The 23,886-nt window shown below is 41.0% G+C and overlaps 1 protein-coding gene across 1 annotated transcript in view; it reads right to left on the minus strand.

Moving 5' to 3' along the window:
* Positions 1-21,079, minus strand: part of CDK17 (cyclin dependent kinase 17) — a 56,096-nt gene extending 35,017 nt beyond the window's left edge. Inside the window, exons 1-4 of the mRNA XM_081928510.1 lie at positions 20,832-21,079; positions 16,960-17,108; positions 10,559-10,723; positions 5,597-5,730 (exon numbers count right to left, since the gene is read on the minus strand). Of these exons, the coding sequence (XP_081784636.1) occupies positions 5,597-5,730; positions 10,559-10,723; positions 16,960-17,077 (417 nt within the window). The 5' untranslated portion in view covers positions 17,078-17,108; positions 20,832-21,079. The remainder of the gene's footprint in view (positions 1-5,596; positions 5,731-10,558; positions 10,724-16,959; positions 17,109-20,831) is intronic.
* Between the last annotated feature and the right edge of the window lie 2,807 nt (positions 21,080-23,886).

The following is a 23,886-nucleotide window of genomic DNA, read 5'->3' on the forward strand; positions in this document are numbered from 1 at the left end:
GGCAACTGTATGAGCAGAAGAAACCTTCAGATCCCAAACAACTGTGGGTTTTAAGGACCGTAAACATTATTTGTTTTGTTGCAAAGGTAACGTGTAAGGTAAATAAAATAGCAAAAGATCAGGATGCCCAAATAAAGGCATATAGGCCATGACACTAATCTATGTGTAGGCACCAGACAATTTTCAAACATGAATCATGGAGCACCATTTTGTTGTTTTACTGTATCATGCCATGTCAGGAACACACTCAGCTAATGGCAATGAGTAATACTTCCCTCATGAAGGAAGTCAATTTTTCTGCAGCACAAAATGACTTGTGAGTGGCTGACATCACAATGTTTATTGCACTTGCTTGTTTAATGTTCTGCTGAATTTTAAAAAATGAAGGGCTCTACTAAAATTTAAAAGAGAGGATTAAATACTACAAAGAGTAATAATGGTCATGCCAATTAAATAGCATGGGGCTCCTCAAACTTCTCTGGTCTTGCAGATGCCAAAAGAAAACAGGGGCTTATGCATCTTTAATAGATGTGTAGAAGAGGTGTTTTCAGCGACTGTGACTTGCCATGCACAGCGAAACTGCCTCTTCTGTGCAACTATTAAAGGTACAAGAGCCTCTGGCCTTTTTCACACCTGAGCACCTTATGTAAAAAGGCTGCATTGAACTTCCCATAAGTGTGCACCTCTACTATTTTTTATAGTGGATGACAACTGATCTTCCCAAAATTGCTTTCATTTACAATTGGGTTCAACTAAGGGGTCCTAAGAACCTTTCCAGCTTAACTTCACAGTAAAAAATTGATACAGTTGTTTTCTGTGTTACTGAAGCCCTGGAACACACCACCCATTATTTCTTTGGCACGCAAGACATGTGCAAGTCCACTGCTGCATGATAAAGATCAGTGGTTTGGGACACTTATGTAACATAAGCATGAGAAGAGTATATCCCATGCTCCAGCCAGCCAAGGAAGAAGGCATGAGAGGGGAGAAGCTGACACTTAGCTCTGTTCCCTTCCTCTTTACAGTGGATGTCACAGTGGGTTGGGCTGCTGCACTGCTAAATAGGTAAGGCAAAAAAGGTAAAGGACCCCCGGATGGTTAACTCCAGTCAAGGGTGACTATGAGGTGAGGCGTTCATCTCGCTTCAGGTCGAGGGAGTCGGCGTTTGTCCACAGACAGCTTTCCGGGTCATGTGGCCAGCATGACTATACTGCTTCTGACAGAACGGGACACCATGACAGAAACAAAGAGTGCACGGGAACACCGTTTACCTTCCCGCTGCAGCGGTACCTATTTATCTACTTGCACTGGTGTGCTTTTGAATTGCTAGGTTGGCAGAAGCTAGGACAGAGCAACAGGAGCTCACCCTGTCGCGGGGCTTCGAACTACCGACCTTCTGATCAGCAAGCCCAGGAGGCTCAGTGGTTTAAAGCACAGCACCACCCGCTCCCTAGGCACTGCTAAATAGCTTCTGCTGGGCAGTAAAGTGCCTCAGGTTCTATGTGCTCAAGGATCCTTTCCCTCCTTTCAACTTCACTCCATTTCCAAGCGTCTTATGTTCACTACCTCATCCCCAGGCTCACCACACAATCTGAAAACTGCTGATCAAAGGAACACATTGCCTATCAAGTTAATCATGTCATTCACAGACATGGGAGCCACTTTAAACCACACAGCCTTCTCCAGCAAATCTATTTTGCATAAATTAAATTTTCTAACACATCTGAAGCAGAACACATCTCAGAAAGGTCAGTAAGCATTAAGAGCTCAACTTCGGAACACTCCAAACACACTCATGGAGAAATCATTACCTCATAAATGGACAGAAAGCTAAATATAATAAGATCTTCAAACTGTAAGAGAACTCAAAACTGTGAATGAAAACCTAACAATTTAATACAGACATTTTTTAAACTAAGTTGTAATTAGTTTGTTTTTTAAATAAAAAATGTGCTTAGTGGATATGTGAAAAAGATTACACATTTGAAAAATTATGTTCTATATAAGAGAAAAGAAGATCATAGTCTGACTGAACACCCTTCTTAGACAGTATGTTGCTCATGGAATGAAGGGGAGTATGGAGATTAGAACAAAAGTTACTGGTTATTATTATTATTATTAAATAAATAAATAAATTTGTATACCGCCCTTCAACCATAGATCTCAGGGTGGTTCACAACATAAAATTACAATATAAAAACTAACAAAATACAAAATAAAAACAAAAACAAACCAATAATCCTCCCTCCCACAACACATTTAAAAGGGCAGTGGATGTCAATCAACCAAAGGCCTAGTTGAAGAAGAGTGTTTTCGCCTGGTGCCTAAAGGTGTATAATGAAGGTGCCACTACAGAAAAGGCCCATTATTGTGTTGCCCCCTTCGGACCTCTCATGGAGGAGGCACACAAAGAAGGACCTTATAGACCTAAGGTTCTGGTAGGTTCACATGGAGAGAGGGAGTACTACAGACCTGAGCCGTTTAAGGCTTTATAGGTCAAAACCAGCACCTTGAATTGGGTCCAGAAACTGATTGGTCAGACCAGAATCAGTGTAATATGCTCAAACTGTCTTGTCCCAGTGAGCAATCTATTTAGCATATAGTATATGTACTACTGTCTGTGTAGGACAGACAAAACAGGTTTCTCCAACCTTCAGTCCTTCAGATGTTCTTGACTACAACCAGTGCTGGGGGCTGATGGGAGTTGTAAGCCAAAAATCTGGAGAGCACCAGGTTGCAGAAAGCTGCTGTAATAACCCCAGCAGAATCTTTTAACTGCTATACATGCTACTGGCATCACAATTTAAAGACATTCCAGTTCAATAAGAGGAGTCACCACTCAAGTGGTCTCATCTATTATACAATAAAATAATTCTGAAAAGTAGATATTGTCCAAACTTATCCTTGCAATCTCTAACTTGTTATCAACAGCCTCATTTTTCAGAGTACCCAGACATCTTGCCAGCACTGACATCATTGATTGTGCTTGCCAACAGACGTGTAATTAAATCATGTCATTCTAATTTCAATGGCATTAGAAACACGTATTTTGAATTTGGTAGCGGAGGGAAGAAATGGAAGAACCGACAGTCTGTGAGGAAAATGTTTCCAAAGTTTATCTGATGAACTTAATTATGAGAATTATGTGCATCATTTTCAAACTGCTAAATGTAAAAGGCTTTCAGTCTGGATACTTAATTTGGAGGGAAATAACTAAAGTGAATGTCAAGGCTGCTTTTTGCATTCTTAGTACATAAACTCAAACAGGTGAAATGGGCAAGTTGCCGCACAAATCAATAGGAAAAATGTGTCCTGAATTGAATCCAAAAAGCAAAATTATATTTGTCAAAGTTCTTTTGGACTTTCTTTTGGGCAACAACTTTGTAAGGTTCTACAATAAAGAAGTTGACTTTAAAGTAAGTTTTGCCCTAGTATATTAAAAATATCAACTAGTTACATCTCAGTTTTGCTGCAATTTTTCTCCAGGTAGGATGGCTGGCATGCATACAAAGCCTTATAAATGAAGGAAATTAAGTATTCTTTCCTCCCTTTGTTTACCATCATACAAGATTCCGTTTGTTAAACAGGAAGACTGAAAAGCTGAGTCTAGAACTCTCCCATTGTGTTTAGTTTCTGAAGTGTTATGCAGATTAGTAAGCGGCAAGGGAAGGGAATCTGTGGCCATCACTATATGGTCAACAGTTAACTCATGTCCTGCTAATTACATGTTGTAGTCCAACAACATCCTGAAGGCCGCAAGTTCCCCATCTTTGCTCAAGAGTCTGCATGCCAGGAAATGAAAGTTGACGAGGGCAAAACAAACTCCTGAAGAAAGTTCCAAAATCTGGCCACACTAGGGTGTAGTGCTTTCCCCCCAGCAACATTTGGTGCTCTTCACAGCACAAAATCTGAGAATATTTATTTAAAATGCCCTGGTACCAAAATCAGACACCCCTGTCTCCGAGCAGCAAGAGACTCCAGGGCTCACAGTGTTATCACTCCAACTGGGCAGTTCTCAAAGCCATAGATTTGGAGTCAGTCCACAGGAAAGCCAAGCTTTTCTGTCTAGTTTCCACCCAGGCAAAAACTCACACACAAACTAGCCCCTGACCTATACTTCTCCATCCTAGGATGATGTGGCATTCACCCAGACGATGTGGAAAAAGACCTATGGTCTGACCAGGTTTACTCTCGTAGCTTCTAACCTCACAGATATAGATTTGGAATGGACCCACATATATCATCAATACCACCCCCCCAGGCCTATATTATGTTTACATCTTTCACATGTTTTTATTTCACGATGCTTCTGGGCAATTTTGAGCATCTGGAATTTTCAACACCATGTCTCTTTGGGTCAAACTAAATGTGCTTGGGATTCTCCTCCCCCCCCCCCCCACGCTCTCTCCACCAGCAGCAGATGTCTCATTTAGGATTGGAATTACAACATTGGAAGTTAGCCTCCCACTTGCTCCCAGTTTAATTACACTCACCAAGTCACTGGAGGTAAATACGTTTACCAATAGAAAAGTGGCCTTTTGTTGTGCAACAGGAAAGCTGTGGGTGCCTCCAGACAGAGACCTTCAATATTGAACCAACTTCAATATTTCCTTCCAGAGAGAAATTCCCTTCCAATCTTGGAGACAGGTGTAGCTGAGGAAATCTCTTCCCGCTCAGAGCAGAAGCATTTACAGTCATGTTGCGACCTCCTTTCCCTGCCAACTTCAGTTCCTCCAAGAGGGGCACCAGAAGGTGCTTAAACTTCCTAGACTTTGTCCAGGAACCCCAAGTAAATTCTGAGGGTTATGATTGTTTGAGGTGCCCTTTGTCAAGTCCAGGGAACTCAGAGGGACATTGGGATGGCCAGAATGGCTGGACAATTCCAGGATTTAAGGTGTCAATGACCATGCTTCCATCGACTCATTTCACGCCTCTTGCAGTACAGCAAGAATAGAAGGAATCTGAATTCAAAGATCAGGAAAACCTATCCTTTCAGGAGGACTCTTCCTGCATTCTTATGATGGGGGCATGCTACCCATTTAGGGGGCAAAGGAACAGGAGCTCTATGGGCACTGATAAGCCCTGGAAAAACTACATTAATTCAAACAAACTAAAAGGAGGGAAAACTTAAGGAGAACAGGAGAAAACTGAAAGCGAAGCTATTTAAAAAAAATAGACAGTCTTAAAAATTAAGCTGACATGCAAAACAATCATTCTCCTTAAAAGGGCAGACTCAGGAACTAAACGTGGCCATTCAAGTTGGTTGACCATTCTTCTCTGGAAGGGTAAATTAAAGTACACTGGCCCAGCCTTCAGACAAGGAGAGTTAATCACTGTACACTTTGACATATTCGCATACCAACTCTCTAAAGGGTTAGATGATTTATTTACAAGAAGTTCTCACAACACTATCAAAGATAATTTGGAAAAAGCATGAAAAAAGTTAATTGCTACTTCAGTAACTACCAGCTAATTATAGTGAACATCAATGAATTTACTCTAAAACTAACTGACAAGAAAGGAAGTAGTTAAAACCAGGCAAACAGATCCCAAGTCTCTTGTTAACATAATATAGTTTCCCATGGGGGAGTATTACCTCCATGGAAATCCTTCTGTGTATCCGGTTTCTGAGGCAAACACCTGTAGGGGATTGGACTTCATCAGACGACGTTCCGGAAGCTTGATCACTTTCACCATCTGATCCCATTTTCAGATTTTCATGTACAATATCTAAATCAAAGAAAACCAGCCATTACTTCACATTACTGTCTCTCAGTTAAGCAAGCACTATGCCTTTATTGCCAACCAAAGGCATTGGAGGAAACTAATGTAGTGCTCATTTTATCAATAAGATTGTGCCCACGACATGATTGTTCTTTCTAAACATAAAACGACACCATTTTGGTCCAACAAGTCTTATTGACTTGAGTTTCTATTTTTTTAATTGAAACTTCTTCAATTTGTTTGTCTTTGAATACCAAGGCTACCAATATGCAGTTGAGATAGCAGGAAAAATGAGTTTAGAATGTGTATGGTCACAGTGGCGTAGTGTGGGTTGTCAGCACCCGGGGCAAGGCAAGTAATTTGCACCCCCTAACCCGTGGATTTGCGCCCCTTAACCCATGGATGTGCGCCCCCTAACCCTAACCCCCAGATGTTGCGCCCGGTGCAGCCAGCCCCCCCTGCACCCCCCACGCTATGCCACTGTATGGTCAAAATCTTCTGTAAAGTCATACAGCTTCATATTAAGGATACATTTAAGAGGATGCTTTATTTAAAAGCTGCTAAGAAAGAACATTTCAAGCGAGAGTAATATTCAATTATCAAACTACTTCAAGTATTGGCACTGTGTTCTTGAAATGGGTAGCAGTGCAAATCAGCTCCTTGCATATGCAATAGTAAATGTCAAATTGTGAATGCAACATTTACATGTATTTTTTAGTGTTCTTAAAAGATAGTAGGAAATGAGAAAAACATACAAGAACCCACAACTAGTGATGACTAAATTACATTGAGATTTGTATTATTTACCTCTAATGACAACTTTATGAAGGAAAAATAGGAAAATGTCTAGTTGTTGTTGTTTTTAAAGACGTTGGGTTAAGAGAGCTTAACAATGCTTTTGCCAATATATTCCAGTGAAGGAAATGTGAACAGACTATTTTTCTTAGGGACACCAAATCTATGATTTTCAAAGTAAACAAGGAGTACTTTCTTGATGAAACATAAGACTGCAAGATAAAAGGCATATCTAGGCCATTCTGAAGAATTCAGCGGTGTGAATTCTCTTGTCATGCTGCATAGTATTTAACAGATTCCTTTTCAAAAATGGGGGAGTGCATACTTCTCTGGATGAAAAATATCATAATAAGGCACAAGTCTACAACCAAACAAACTGTCCTAGAAGAAATAATCCAGCAACACAATGGTCTGGTTCATTTGTAAAATGAAACCATGGTTTACTGCAACACAGAGAAGCCTCAGTGAGTTTAAGAAGGGGGTGGGGCTTTGCGTGATGCTCTCTCCCTTCTCCTCTCATACAGTCAAGACTTATGCCAAGAAAAATTACAGTTTCAAAGAAACTCAGCTTAGAGTTATGTGCAATCCTGGAATACTGGTTAAAACAAAGGTTAACTGCTAACAAGACAACTTCAATCCACGGTGTGGTGTAGTGGTTAAGAGTGGTGGACTTGTAATCTGGGGAACCGGGTTCGCGTCTCCGCTTCTCCACATGAAGCTGCTGGGTGACCTTGGGCCAGTCACACTTCTCTGAAGTCTCTCAGCCCCACTCACCTCACAGAGTGTTTGTTGTGGGGGAGGAAGGGAAAGGAGATTGTTGGCCGCTTTGAGACTCCTTAGGGTAGTGATAAAGCAGGGGATCAAATCCAATCTCCAAACTCCAAACCGTAAGTTACAAAGTGTTTAAAGTCTAATAGTTTTCTCAAAACTTTAAATAATACTCACTGCTGCTGTCACAGCAAAGCAGCTGCAGGGCAACCTCACCCACAATGCCTCATTCTGGAAGGACCCTATGTTCCCTAGGAAACTTTGTTAAAGCGAGGCATTGCTGGTTGGAGGCCCTGAAGAGACTTGGGACACGTACACTATAGGCTCTGCCTCAGGCAGCAGAACATCTTGTGCTGGCTCTGTCGAGTACAAAAACTGAGCTGAGTTCACAGCCATGCAAAACTGAATCTCAAAATCAAGGTGGGAAGAGTCATTTTGTTGCTGCTATTCTTTAACATATTTGGATTCAGAAAAAATATTGCCTGCCGCAATTACTGATCTACTGCAAATCAGCCAGAACCTGGCTGATCTTTTGCCCACTCGAGGTTTAACTATTGTTTGCTTTAAAACAGGATTCCTCTAAGTCAAGATTCTTTGAAATTGAAAGTAAAACTAGTCAGGCATTCTCCCAGCTGCACAGATGGAGAGTGGGGTGGAGTACACAAATCAAATGCCTTGCTCGGGTTTACTGAAGATTATCTAACCCACTATGGAAATGCATACATATATTTGATTTTGACAGAAGCTAATTTCCTTTAGTATGGGGTTACAGGATGCTTTATGTTCTAGGCAAATCATGTGTAATCAATGTGTGGGAGAGGAGAAAGACTACACCTGTTCCACCTGTGCATCTAAACTGTTGTGTACGTACATAAGTCCAATCAACATAGGCCTAGTTATGCAAAAGCAACATTAGACTATGTGCAAGTGCATCCATTATGTATCGTATCCAACGCATGTTGACTCAGGTTTAGGTGACAAGGGTGATGCAATCACCTGCTGACACTATAGGCTTTGTGCCATTTTAAACATTTACTTTGTTATTTGATTCCCCGCCCCCCAATAAATGCTACTTTAGCACTATGCTCCCATAACAGAAATGGATAACTAATTAAATAAACCTGATGCTACAAAGCCTAGATTCTAGCACTATACACTAATAGTGTATAGATTATTTTAAAAATAATTATCCAATAATGATCTAATAAAGGAGGTTCTAAAATTTCCCATTATGTATTCCAGTACTGTCAACTAAAGAAAAGGAATTAAATCAAATCAAATCCAGGTACAGGGTTTATAAATAGGCCTTTGATACAACAAAACATGTTTGTATGTGTATTGTCACATACATGCTTTAAATAAATTATATGGAAAATGACTGATGAGGAAGGTGAAGGCTTTATTGAAAAATGCCATCTGCAGATTAAGTAGTTAGTTGCAGAATGGTTGATATCAGACAACAAAATATTCTATCACTCCACTGTTATGAATACGAAAGATTCTTCTGTGAGTAATGGCATCCATTTTGGCAATTACAGTGCTTAAGCTTCCAATTCAGTAGAAGCTAGGTATAATGACTGTTGCAGTTTGCTAAGCTGGAGTAGCTTTTGTTTGCAGAAATTTATTTTTATAGCCCTAAATATTCTTGTATCTACTTGAAAATAAAACAAAAAATGCACTTTATATTAATTAAAAAGTCATGCATGGTAGATGTTATTCCCATTATGCAAAAGAATGAATTTAATACAATTGACTGGGTGAAGTAGTGGCAAATGCAGGAAACTGACTATACCAACTGAAGTCCCCTTCTGCTTATCAGACAATGCTGCACTCTGTTCATAGGAATGATTTCTATATCTTGAGCTTATTGACATAAAATTACACCTCTGGGAAACCTAATTCACATCTGCAGACACAAAGAACTGGCAAGCCTGCCAGTTAATTTCCGTATAAAGAGGGGAGGGGAACCTGCACTCATGAATATTTAAGCAATATTCCAAGGATTCAGTAACATAAAAGCATGTAATTGATTCAGACAACAAAATAATTGCAGGAGGAGAGATCACCATAAGACTTAGGAAGGAGACTGTAAAGAATGGATTGGTTATGAATCTTGTGCAAACGTTTTTTCACAGCTGTCATCTCTAGCCAATGAGCTGAAGTCTGGCACTATCATCTTCCTACCACCACCAACTTAGAACAGTCAGTCCCAAATGTTTCATCATGGGGACTCATTATTTACACTCCACCTTAATTTTGATTGCTTCAACCACCAAACGTTACTGCTATCTTAAGCTTCATTTAAGAAGGAAGCCGACAAGAAGATGGCAATAACTGCAGTTTCCATTTAGAATGAGTAAGTATACAGAAGGATGTATACCTTTGAGATTTCTCGAAGCCTTCTTTTGTGAAGCACCATAACACTGTGTACATGCTTTGTGGCACACTCTGGTCTGGATTAACTGGGCCTTTCTGGAAGGGTGACAGTATCCCTTGAATCGTGGGGCGTGAACACCCAAATAAGGCTTTACAGCGCCATCCTATTCATGTCTACTCACAAGTAAGTCACATTGAGTTTAATGGGACTCACTCGCACATAAGTATGCATAGCACTGCAATCTTAGCGGCCTTTAAATACACGATTCTGGGCTTCTGTCAACTGCTGCCAATAAAGTGGTACATGTGCTGCTCCACGGGCCATGTGGGCAGAAGGCCGCCAATGGTATCCCCAACACAGTCCAGTGGATAGCAATGAAATGGAGTGAAGGTGACATCAGTCTGGGATTTGCAGGATGCTGAGCTGCTCTCACAGCTGGTAGGCATCAGGACTGATTTGTTCCCAATTGCTGTGCCAGCCTCATGCAGGTGCAGGGATCAAGCCTGATCAGCCCAGTTCCACACCTCCTTTCTGTTGCCGCCACTCTGAGGAGCCAGGCTGTGGATGTGGTGGTACCTCCATGACTCCAGAATTTCGGCGGCAGCGGCAAACAATTTGGATTGTGGTCTACGTGAGGGATACAGTCTACCTTCCTAGGTGTTAGCCATTCACATGGAAATGTTTTATAAATTAATACTTACAGTTTGGATTTGTTTACCGCTGACAGTTGTTGTTCTTGTTTTGCATCCAACTAACTAGGATGCCATCCTACACAGATGGTGTCCACCAGTTTTATTTCTATTACTATATTAGAAATATGATTGCCTTACTGATACTCTGGAGTGCAGAAGCCATAGAATAACATAACAAATTGATAATATAAGGACATATTACCCAATCTGCTCCCGTTCCTTGGCATTGCCATGAAAGAGCCAAGGCTGCCACCGATAACACTGTGTGGTCTTCGTAGCGGAGGCTTTTTGAAGGATCCCGTGTACTGGTGAAGGAATGAGTGCATACTATGGGATGTTGGAGGTCTGCCATTCTTCACAATAGGCTCTGAAATTTGCCAACACCAACCAATTCATCCCACAAGCAGGAAATTCAGGAACATGTTGAGAGAGAGAGAGAGAAAAAGAACAGAGTTACCACACGGTCTGCTTACTGCAGTATTTGAATGAGGTTCAAAATATTTGAAACCTGGAAGGTAGATCATCAATGGTGAAGCACATCACACGAAAGAAAATGCATAACAAAAATGTTTGCTTTCACTCCCCCCTGTGCACAGAAGCTGAGCCAGAGAAACTCCCTAAGCATAGCTGAGAGCCAGAATATTGTATAACCTAGCAGGCATGCAGCAATCACTGAGCTGGTACAAGAGACAGGCAGGCAATTCACCCCGATATCATCAAGGTCTTGTACAGACTGACACCTCTGGCTCATCGCTAAAGGAGAGAAAGCAGCTGCTGCAGAGGGTTGAAGACAGCAACAATAAGTAGGTGAACAAAAAAAAAATAACCAGATGTCCTTCCTTTCAGGGGTAGTGCAAAGCCATCACAGTATAGAGTCCACAGTGAAAAAGAAATCTGTATTTTTACTGAATCTGCATAAATTTAAACAGGTTGCACCAGCTTTTCCTGACGAATAATGTTAAAATTATGTGCTCAGGCAATTCACATTTTTAATGCAGGGTACTTGCAGCCCGGTGTATCATCCCTCAGACAATGTGGCTGGGAAGCTGAGGGAATCACATTCTTTGAAAGTGCTACCTAATGGACTCATCTGAAAAGGTTCCATCCTTAAGACAGCTCATATATATGCAGAAAGGGTAATATTCCATTTTGTGAATTTAGAATACACCAACATAAGCAGAGCATAATAAATATATCATCAAGTACCTTTAAAAAAAACCCATAGAGAAAACATGAAGTGGTAAGAAAACTAAATGGCCTCAGATGATACTGAATTACATAAATTTATTCAATTAATACATCAAAGAGCCGACACTGTCTGTTAAAAAGCCTTAAGATATTCATGAAGTACCTTTGATTAAAACTAAACAAATCTGCAAGAAACAGATTGTTCCAAAGTAATCCCACTGTCAAGTTCTCTTCTTCTATTAGACCAAAACAGTGAGAAGTCCAATCCTATGTGTGGAAAGTTTACGAGCTTTTGTGAATTTTGGATCCATAACGTAATTAAAATAAGTAGCCAAATTTCCTCAATGAGGAAAAAAAGAACTTTTTAAACTGCAAAGTGTTTATGTGCTAAAATGCAAGCATAGCTTTGTATCACTTCGTTGATTACATTTTTACTCTCATGTAGGAACACATAAGTGTGATCTGTTTACTTTCAGCAATATATACACATAGTTGTATTGAAATCACGTGTCCTTTTCTACAACGAGAAAACTGTAACAAATAATTCCTATGAACCGACCTACTCTCTATTTTGAGTTAAACAGAGGGCAGCTCACTTCATTACAATTCTCTACACAGGAACAATTATTGTTTAACCTTGTGCCCAGGACCCTCACATCCTAGGAATGTGATAATGGCAACTAGGAATGTGAAATGTTTTTTACAGACCTATTCATTTCTCTTTCCTGAGAAACAATCCAAGTAACTTTAAGCTATGTGACTGGATGAAACAGGTTGCGCGACTGGATGAAACATATTACCCTCTTGAATAGCACTACCCAAGCAACAAACCATTCTTTATTGTCCTTGAAGGTATCATATACTTATTAGCACCTCTCTGCCTCCAGAAAGCAGGGCCTCCTGCAGGCTGGGAAGAAGGCAAAGGCACTGTCACTGTTGTAGAGGTTCTTAAGCACCACACTGTCCAAAGCCAGGCCACAGAAAACCTTCCAAGCTTAAAGGCACAATCTTCAAGCTGATAGAAAATGTCTGAGAGGACTGACTGAGTGGCGAGAGAGCCCAAAGGAGGGGGAGCAAGCTGGAAGAACAAAAGGAGCAGGGTCAAAGGGCAGGGGAGGGAGAGGGACCAAGGGAAAGAGAAAGGAGAAAGGCAACTTAGCATGGGAAGGGGGTATGTGGGGCAGCAGGAACCGAGGGCAGCCAACCTCTCTGGCCTTTGTTCTCCACTTATTACGATTCCTCCTAAGTCTCCAGCGCTATCACGTACTTATGCACAGCGCAGACACTGGAGCAGTTGTGCTTGCCTAGCTATATTTTCAGAAGCTGTGAGTAACGCACAGGGAATCGAAAGTTAACACCGTTACTTCGTGTTGTCTCTTCTACATAACAGCCCTGTAAGACAGGGTGAACACCTACGCTCAACCACTTCCAGACCATAGTGAAAAGCTTCCGACGGCTAGATGGACGTTAACAGGGGTTTTTATAAAAAGGAACATCCTGTTGCTCAACCACAATCCATTTGTGCTCATTAAATAATCATGTCCATGGTTTCCCTTTGCTTCTCTGAAGCAAAGCTGAGTGGCTCATTCAGTAGAATTTTGTCTCTCTCGAGACAGATGCCAACACCAGAGCACAAGACTCTTAATTGCAGGATTGTGGGTTCGTGCCCCACGTTGGGCAAAAGATTCCTGCACTGCACACTAAAAGATCAATTTCTTACAAGTGCGCAATGAGCATTTTGTAGCTCTTGTAACAGTGCCAGTTTTGCAGACTAAATAGGCATATATGGGCTAAGGCAATCCCACAAGCATACTGGTATATATTTAACTCCCTTGTTGATATTTGGTGAGCTGCTTCTTATGATGAAATCATTTTACTACTTTCCCACAGATCCCACAAAAGCATCTCTAGATTATTAAGATTTACATATTCTGGAACCTAGCCATCAAGGGAATGGTCATAAGCTTTATTTCTGTGTGTCAAGAGCCTTTCCTTTGCAACTGTTCACCACAGCAGGATATTCTGGTCCTCTAAAGGAGGGTGATGTCTACCCACAATTTGCATCTGTTCAGAAAACAGCTAGGATACTCTAAGAGAAATCAATTCAAGATGACTTGCAGGAGCCTTAAATTAAACAGTGGCAGATCTCAGAAGGGGAAATGGACAGGTATTAACACAGCTCTAAGTTTCTTTGTAGATGATGGAAGCAGTATAAACAATGACTTCCAGAAAAACAGAAGTGCACTCTCTAAATACAGAACGAAGCAGTTGCTTAGGAACAGAATCAGGAAGCATTTCATATAGCAAGATGCTTGGCAGCCAAGGGACAAAGAAACTCTCTGGTGTGATGTTCAACTGTAGTCATATGGATTTATATCTAGCTGTGTACAATATGCGTGTTGGACTTTGTATCAACAACAAGGCAAGCTTTATGTTGCATGCTTTACCATGAAGAAGCCAACAGTTCAAGATCTATAAGCAAAGGCTTCAGTCCAAACTGGAAATAGCAAAACTGGTCCTTACTGGTGCCTTAGCACCAGTGCCCTGGGGAGGTCACTTTGGTGCTGTTAGCAGCGGTTTGATTGCACCCCGGAGGCGCACTTCATTGTCCCTTGAGACAGACAGATGCCAACAGTAAGTTATATCCCTAAAATTTATGGAATGTATCCTCCGCTCCCTTCACCAGCTTTTCGCAGATGGTCAGTGCAGCTTGAAGCTTCCCAAATATGTAAATATAAACAGTATACTTGAAAAAGGCTTAAAAGGCCACATAGTCAATAGGACCGGTGATGTAGAATCTCATTTGCCAGGGTTAAATCTACTCCACTTCCTATCTAACTAAAAAAACAACACCAAGAGTACACTGTCCTTTGCCCCTCTTGTTCATGATTTCCTTGCAGTACTTTGCGATGCTCCTCCCCCTTCCTACACACTCTTCCGCCCCACACATAATGTTCTCTTCCCTTCTGCTACTATTTGTTCCTTCTTCCCACAAAGCTTTGCTTTCTCTATACATACAGTTACTTAAAAATGAGAGTTAGCAGCAGGGTTCTGTTCTCGAAGGCCTGAGGTGACAGTTCTAACCATGACTTCATGAATGCCTTTTACACAGCAGCAATAAACATAAGAGTTCACTTTCCTTAGAGGCGGATACACAGCAAGACAAGCACACATGTGGGCCAGGATTTGGCTGCGTAATGGCAAGTCAATATTATTCATTCTGAATTGTTGCAAGAGGAAACGCAGCGTGTGAGCAAGGAAGGATATTCTGCTCTGAACACACACACACCTATACTTAATGCTTAGGATATTATGTATATCAGAATAATACAGTCTGAGAAGTTAAGCCATGCCTTAAGAAACAGTCCTTTGGATAGTGAACTGTACAATTTGACTCATTCTCAGGTCTGAAGAAGGCACGCCCCACCTTTATGCAACTTCTCCTTTTCCATATAACGCATCACAAATAGCTTTCCCACATGCATAGGAACTGTGACCACTACTCAAATAAATAATTTGCATGAAATTAAGGGAACCACAAACACCGCTAAAGTTTTGTTGACATTGTTTGCCGCAGCTTCTACTCCTATAGAGGTAAACTATTTCTTATACAGTGGTATCTTGGGTTACAAACACCTCGGGTTGCAAACACTTCGGGTTACAAACTCCGCTAACCTGGAAGTAATACCTCGGGTTACAAACTTTGCCCCAGGATGCGAACAGAAATCACAGCGGCGGCAACAGCAGGAGGCCCCATTAGCGAAAGCACACCACAGGTTAAGAACAGTTTCGGTTAAGAACGGATCTCCGGAACGAGTTAAGTTCATAACCCGAGATACCACTGTACTGAACAACAGCAGAAGAGGCTCCAACAAACCTCTAGCTGAATAGTAGCTGTTCTCTTATTTGCAAATAAATTCCTGCATCCAAATCTAGAGGAGGGAAAGGGCCACGTAGAATTTTGAATGGTCACAAAATAGGGTTTCAGCACCTCCTCCCCATGAGTAACTAAACCAAGATAATTACAGTGGTACCTCTAGTTACAAACTTAATTCGTTCTGGAGGTCTGTTCTTAACCTGAGGTACCACTTTAGCTAATGGAGCCTCCCACTGCCACCACCGTGCGATTTCTGTTCTCATCCTGAGATAAAGTTCTTAACTCAAGGTACTACTTCCGGGTTAGCAGAGTCTCTAACCCAAAGTTTTTGTAACCCGAGGTGTTTGTAACCCGAGGTACCACTGTATATATTGCTCAATCTATTAGATTATCTTCATCATTGCTTCTTCTAAGCTATTGATCAACAGTTACTTGCCAGGATCCCAGGCAGATGTCACTCTAAGCCAGTTAACCAGTTGCACAAAAAACAGGATCTGGGACCTTATGAATGCAATGCACCACTGAGAGACAGTCCTTCTGCCATATGATGCAATTTAAAGAAATATAAATCAATCAAGGAAGCATGTATGGATTCCGGGGGGGGGGTGTGTGAAGAATTTGGATTACCTTGGCAAAGAAATTTGAAATACTGAAATCTTCCTAGCAGTAAGACACTAGAGTCCCTTCCAATATTCTTGGACTACCAATTCCTGCTGCCCCAATTCATATGATCATCAATGAGATGTTGTGCAACCAATCTCATCTGTTATACTGCAAAACACCACTATTGGACAAGCCATGCACACTGTTCAGTGCTTTTCAGAAGCCATGAGTTTGGGAACTCAGCTTATGCTTTCTAAACAACGCATCAGCTGATATTTTACACAGCTGCAAAAATAAATAAATTGAAAGCAATGTTATAAACACAATACTGAATATCATAATTTACAAGGCAGTAAATTGGAACAGTACAGAAGTGGCAATTCTGCTAGTTAAGTATGAAATGATACCATATTTTTGCAGCTTAATATGTTAATAATACAAGGCTAGACGCAAAGGCATTTTTGAAGCATTCCCATCAAATCTGTAGTAACTCGAGCTTAACATATATTACAGTGGACGCTTGGGTTGCGAACGTGATCCATGAGGGGTGCATGTTCGCAACCTGCAGCATTCACAACCCGCAGCAGCACGTCTGCACACATGCAGGTTGCGATTCGGTGCTTCTGCGTATGCACAAAGCGCGATTTGGTGCTTCTGTGCATGCGCGACCCTCCAAACCTGGAAGTAACCCATTCCGGTACTTCCGGGTTTTGGTGGGTCCATAACCCGAAAAAACGCAACCTGAAACGTCTGTAACCTGAGGTATGACTGTACTTGCAATTACTTCCCAAAAGTAAAGATACACACTTGTTATTCTAAACTAAAACATCAAAACAATTTAAATTCATCACTCTTGCAGCAAGTAACTTTTATCATTAAAAGAATACCATTTTCATAAATACTTGATAAAATTTAAGCAAAGCGGTTATTTTTACCGTTATCTTTACTGCTGTTTTCTTCAATAGTCATTTGTTCGGCCAGTTCAGAAAGTGACTCATCAATCGTCTGGCTCCCACGCAACGTTAGGGAAAGTCTCCTCTTGAACTTTTTCATTCTATCTGTAATACGTCTGGCTCACGGAAGCCTATTAAAATAAGAAAGTTGTTATTTTAAACACTTGTTTCAACCGTAAGAAAAATGTGTTTAGTGCTGATTGCTTATACGGTATCAATCTAAACTTTGTAAGGTCATTTTAACAAAAGAGCTAAGTTTTGAAATTGTGAATTTAATACAGCTTAATGTTTATCTCAGTTCTATTCTGGCTTATCTCGGCTTGTGGTGGGTAAGTTGTAACAAAATAAAATACCCCATTAACAGACACTCCACATTTATTATAACACACCCAGAGTCTCCACTTTTTAAAACCAACCAAAGTTTTACAGGCTTAGACTGACAAATCTTTAGAAAATGGTAGTTCCACAACTGTGTTGTGGCCAACTAGAATATTCTTCATCTATGTGTTCCTGCTGTCCAACTTCATATGTAGATGGTGTAATTTTAAAAAGGTACACCTTATGGGTTATGATGAAATTTAAGGGAGGTCTAACCAATAGAAGCACTTCCTGGGAGAACTGACTGTGTGGAAGCTGGGTTTGGAGGAGAATTTTTATACACAATTCTGTTGGGACTGGATTAATTGCAAGTGAATTAAAGCTCCTTCACATTAGAAGGAACTTTAAGTGGTGAACTTTCAGCTCTCCAAATGTTGTTGAACTACAATTCCCATCATCCCTGACCACTGACCATGCTTGCAATGGATGATGGGAACTGTAGTTCAGCAAGATCTGGAGAGACAAAGGTTCACCGCTGCTGTATTAGATAAACTTCATGCAACAGCCTTCTGCAGCAAAATCAGAATACACCTTTCACAATTTTCCAGTGAGATCCCTCTCTCCTACACAAGCAGGCTGGGTGGGAGATCTCTCAGGGTGGTAGGAAAGCAAATAAAGCAATTAGAATAACATGGTAAGGAAAAAAAGGGGGGGAGATAATACGACATCCTATTGAGAGCAGGCTGGGCCAGCTTCTCCAAACTATTTGCTCACTTTTTGACTGATCTGTTCAAAACTGGACCATGTTTCAAACAGAAGTGGTAGAAATATGAAGGCAAAGTAAATAAGGAACTACAATAAAAAGTTATTTTTAAAATTTTTATTTTATAAAATAGTAAAACAGGAAGATTTTTCTGTTTAGTTAATGTTCTTGTGCTTAAGATGAGCCATCAATTATGGAAAATCTTTGGGACTAAAGTACAATGACGTGGAAACATCTTCCACATCAGAACCAACGGAATGTATGACTTATTCCTTACTTCCTATCAATGCGCAAGACAGCATTCTAAAACCAAGGGGTAAATTAAGTCCAGAGGGATGTTCTGTGTGAGTCTCATAGTGTTGGCAAACAGACTTCAGAAAAGTATCCGATTCATGTGTTGTGGCCAGTTTAAGTATTTTAAGGATTGATTTATGAATCCTGCCATCTTCAGACCCAAGTGTTGCATTAGAGGAGAGGAATGGTTGCTACTCCCTTCTGTTAGTTTCCCATGTTGCTGCAATAACATTTGAAACCCAGAGATGAAATGGGAAGGCAAGACATATTTACTTTCCTTACCTGGCACTTTCAACCAAGGGGGAAACCTATTCTATTTCTGAGTTGCAATTGTTTTTGATGCACAGAACATGGGCTGAGTACATATAGTTTTTAGTCCAAAGGACCCATAATGTTTAGGTAGATATAACCACATACAAATTATACTCCTTTCTGCAAAAGTCTGAATGGCAATATAAAAAGACTACTACAGGCAACCCGCTCCCCCTCCCCCCAAAAAACACGCTGCTAATCTGGCAAAGATACATTTGTTCCACTGGTATGCCAACACAAACTAAAAGAATTAGAATTTGGCAAGCGAAATGTATTGCTTAAGAATAGCTTTGAATCCATTCTGGGCTCCTTTGGGAGGAAGGGTAGGGATATAAATTTAATAAATAAACAAATGCAGCTCAGAACTGAACTAATGCAGCATTTTACATCTGAGTTTTTTCAGGCATATGCTGCTGAAGACTGGAAATTTAAGCAAAAATCAAATGTAATATCCAAGAACCATCCCCTGCTAGTAACCTGAAAATGAATGCCCTTCATTATATTAAGACATTGATAGATGTATTTGCTTTCTAGTGGAAACTAATTCCATTTCTAGGCACAATACAATAGTAAATGGTACTGTTGCTGGCTAAAGTTTAAGGTTCACTGCCAAAAACCAAACACAAAACCCAACATAAAAGGTTGTGTGCAATGTAGCGACAAGCTGAAGTCAGGCAGAGGTATACTTGTTCCACTGGTGAAATGTTCTGCACCAGCTAAATTCTGTGCACAAAAAGATAGAAAAAGCATAAGCTGGCTGTTGCTGATTTTGTGCAACAGCTTGCAGAATCTGTTGGAAAACCAGTTCCTGCTAGCACAACTGCTGTATTCCTTTGTTGTGCAACTTTAAAACTCACAATGAACACTGGATATAACCCACTAAATTCCACACTCTAATCTGACTTTGATAGCCGCTTTTCTGTGAAGCTCTGATTGCATGCTACCATTGCCTCAACCTCATGTGGCAATGATTATTGAGCTATCCCCACAATGTAGATGCTCCTCTCTCCCACAATGACTTGGCCAACTTCTAGCTCCAGAAGCTGGAAGACAGCAAAAGAAAGCTCATATGAAGATACTGCGGTGTTTTTGTACATCCCAACCTGAGCCACTTTCAATATTCATGCTTGGCGTCAACAGGCTGCAAAGGACGGGGTCATGCAAGTCAGTGCACTTTTACATGGAAGTGTTTGCCTTCTTCTGCAGGGCTTTCATTCTCCCTACTTGCAAAGCTGTCGAAAATTAACAAAGCAAGTCATTCTTAGCACAAATAGTTATGGTATCAAATACGAAGAGAGGCAGCTGTAATTTCAGACAAAGCTTCATTAACACGGCATCCACAGCTATCGGCAGCATGTGATAACTGTACTCAATTTTTTAGGGCCTGCAGTGATACAATTATGATGTTAGCTGATGGGCAGTTATGTTGTCAGCTTTACAGTGGTACCCTGTGTTACGTACTCAATCCGTTCCAGAGGTCCGTTCGTAACAGGAAACCGCTCGTAACATGAGGCGCCCTTTCGCTGATGGCGCCTCCTGCTGCTGCCGCGCAGCCAGAGCGCAACTTCCGCTCGCATCCCGGGGCAAAGGTCGCAACAAGGGGCATCTACTTCCAGGTTAGCGGAGCGCATAACCTGCAGGATTCGTAAGCAGGACGGTACATAACACAAGGTACCACTGTATTTGTACTGTATTTGTACCCTCTCTTTAGTGGACAGTTTTATAATAATCACACGCACACCATTTTCAGAGCAGTGCATAGCTGCCTCTGAACAGAAAAAAGACAGCAGGGTAAACTAAAGAGTGATACAGAGTTCAACTCCATGGGTGTAGCCAGTCCTTTTGTTAGGGGGGCAGAACCTCAGTTTACTATGTATTTTTATTGATTTGGGGGTGGGAAAGTGCCCATCCCTGCCTCCCCTGGCTATGCCCATGTTCAGCTCTGCTGTCTTTCATTACAGGAGCGATCACACTTTTTGCGGGGAGGGGTAGCACATCTTGCTGGCATAGTGTTCAGCTTTCAAATTTAAAAAAGGAAGAGCCTTAGACAAAAAACAAAAATGGTAATAATCAGGATGGTCCCTGCTGCCAGACACAGTTCTGTCTGGCGCAAAGCCTTTATATTTCTATGCCAAAATAAGCCTGCTTCCACCTGCTTCTCACTCACCCGGCTGATCTCTGACTCTCTGAAGTAACATGGGTGCAACAATTTACACCAATATAAAAATCAACAAGGATAAATGGGCAGTCCAATGCATTTCTGGAGGCATGGATGATACGAAGATTTCTGATACATGTGACAAATCAGACCCCCTAACACAACAGTCCTAGGAAGAACAACAAAATTATGGGTATTAATGTCTGCCTGTGACAATAAACAGGAGAAGAACTTGTAATTAGTAAATGAAAGCCATGCCATCTGTATAAAGCAACAGAAATGACCAGAGGCAGCAACAGAACACTTGAAAACCCATGACCAGTAAAAGCAGACACACACCTCTAATGATGTCACAGTTCCAACAGAGTGTGGAAGTTCTTTCCAGGCAACAAATAGCATATTTTCAGCAGATGACTAGTGTGCTGCCAGATCTGATGGGATTATGAGAAGAAACTATGGCAACATGGTTCCCACCCCTAAAATCACACACTTGGAACCAAAGGCACCCTTTTTCAAGCGGATGGCACAAAATGGCCTCTCTGATTTCCTCCTACACCTTGCATCCACTGCAACTTCCTGAGGCCACAGTATGCTGCTCTCAAGAACCCCTAGATATCAACAGCAACTTTTTGGGAGGCAGTAGCCTTCTAGACAGAGCCCACCTGCAAGTTTTTGTATATAAGCCCTAGTACTTGAAGAGATGTGCATATTCCCAATATAAAGAGGTGGAGAGAGACAATGTATAAAACGTGAGCTTGATCATCATTTCACTTCTGCTAATATCAAACTTGATAGTCCAGTGAAACATGCTTATTGCCCTCCAAGAGGAAGAGGAAAAGGAGAGTATATGTCCAGAAATGTATGGAGAGGTAAACAGATTTGGGAAACTTCTGACCTGACAGGACCTCCAACAATTTAAATGCATTCCAAGACCATAATTCTCCCCCCACCCCGACACCAGGATGCTATAAACTTTCAAGGACTTTGAGCTCTTTGAAGTTAAATGAATTCTGGGTGGGGGTTCTGGAATTAATTAGAAAAGTAATTATGCAATCCTAATTAATCATCCTTCCAGGGACTCTTTAAGCTTCTATAAAGGCGAAAAAGTTTCTAAGAGTAAGTAGTACTGCTTAAAAATATTATAGAAGGAGTTGAATTGATTCCAGGCTGTGCAACATGACGCACAGGCTCCTTGAATCCAACTTCCCACTCAAAATCTCCTGTACACTGTTGAAAGGTAAAGGTAAATAAAACCCTTGACTTCACAGCTTGAGTTCAAAGCTACTGAATCCTACTTACCTAGCAGCTCTAAACCCCAACAGTAAGACCCATAGTGCAATGGCACTGTAGCACTGCTGAGGTTCAGGCTTAGCTGAGAACTGTTGTTTGAGCTCATTGCTGCAACTGCTGAGCTTTGTCAACTCACTAGCTTTGGCTGAAAGGTGGCCTTGGTGGCAGGGGAGGGAGGGAAGTGAAGAGAACAATGGCACTTCCAGCCTCCCAGCAGAGTAGACTCCCACCCTCTGTTGCCGGGTGATGCAGAATCCAAAAGGGGTCTAGAGTCACTTCCTTTCCCAGTCAATCTCCAATGGTGACTGTTCTTTGTAGGGGGGGCCGGCTTGCGTCCCCAGTGGGGCCAGTTTCGCCAATCCCTACGTATGCCTCTGCCTACCATTCAGTGCCAGAAGCTGTGAGATCAGACACCAAGTGCCCTTAATTGCTCCATACTTTGCTTAAATTTGGTATTTGGTCTGCACAAAGGGCAGAACAAAGTGTGACAGATCTAATCAGCAAATCTGTTTGATCATCTATTCTCCCTATGAGACAAATTCTGTCTCTTAAAGGCAGACCCAGAAAATGCAAAGGTAAGTTCTCCCTCAATATTCATGGGGAATCCAAAACTTCTAGTAGCACATATATGCAAAAAAGGGTTTAGCTGCTGTTAAGAGTTACCACCAATTCCCTTTTAAACGAAAAGATTGAACTAACTTCAGGAAAAAACAGAAACCAGAGAATACATGCTAAAATCTATTGAGAATGGGACTCGTTCATCTAGCTGTCCAACTATCACTACTTCTTTACAGCTAGCAGAGGTTACTAATAATAGGAAATTGGTCACTTTCAAACTACCTAAGACAGGCAAGTCTAATAAATAAGGTCCTTGCTTACTTTACAACAGTTCTCCACTGCACACTTTCCATTAAACCTATGAAAATCCTGTGAAAGATTTGATTATTAACTTGTTTTGCATTAGGTTGGGATCTTAAGACCTGCCACTATTGGAGGCAGCATGTTTACTTATTGGTCTGAGTATATCATGCCTACTCTGCAAACTTTACATTGGCTAGTCACCAGAGGCAAACTGAGTTTTAGGACAGCATAAGGGCTCGTTTAAAGCTCTGGCTCCAAGACTTCACAGCTTGGTAAAAAGCTGCAATTTGAAATCTACTTGTATTCATGGTAACTTAAATGTAAAGGCAATTAGTTGCAAAACTGATTTGCTGAAAGAGAACCTACACATTACGGCACATTTTCCTCTGGTATCTACTTACTGCTTCCCAGATTCAATGCAAGTCTGAAACAAATCCAACCGAGGCATTTCTTTAAAGATCCATAGAAGTGCTTATTATTCTTTACCACTCAGTTTTCTATTAACTTGTTCTGCAGGAGAACCATTTTATCTTGTTTTGCGTTGGTTTACTCTTGCGTACAAATACTACATCACAGTGAACATTGACTTCCACATGTGAATTCTGACAATCCCAACTGGTTTGTGTGAATGTCCAAGTGAATCTATGAAATACTGACAGCGCCCCAACTGCTGTTTTGGATATACACAAGTTGGCAAATTAAATTTAGATCACTGTCAACATTAGCCATCTGGAATTGTCAGGACTCATACTTGAAAACGTCACAGTTCACCATATTTTGGACATTCACAGCAATGTACACACATATTACAGATTTCTAATGAATAAAAGATGCATAGTGCTGCTGTTTCTTTTTAGCTACAGTACTTTGGGTTACATGACTATCAATAAAGTCTAACCCCGCAAAAACACAT

This window comes from Podarcis melisellensis (assembly GCF_964234715.1).
Source record: "Podarcis melisellensis genome assembly, chromosome: 10".
Classification (NCBI taxonomy): Eukaryota; Metazoa; Chordata; class Lepidosauria; order Squamata; family Lacertidae; genus Podarcis; species Podarcis melisellensis.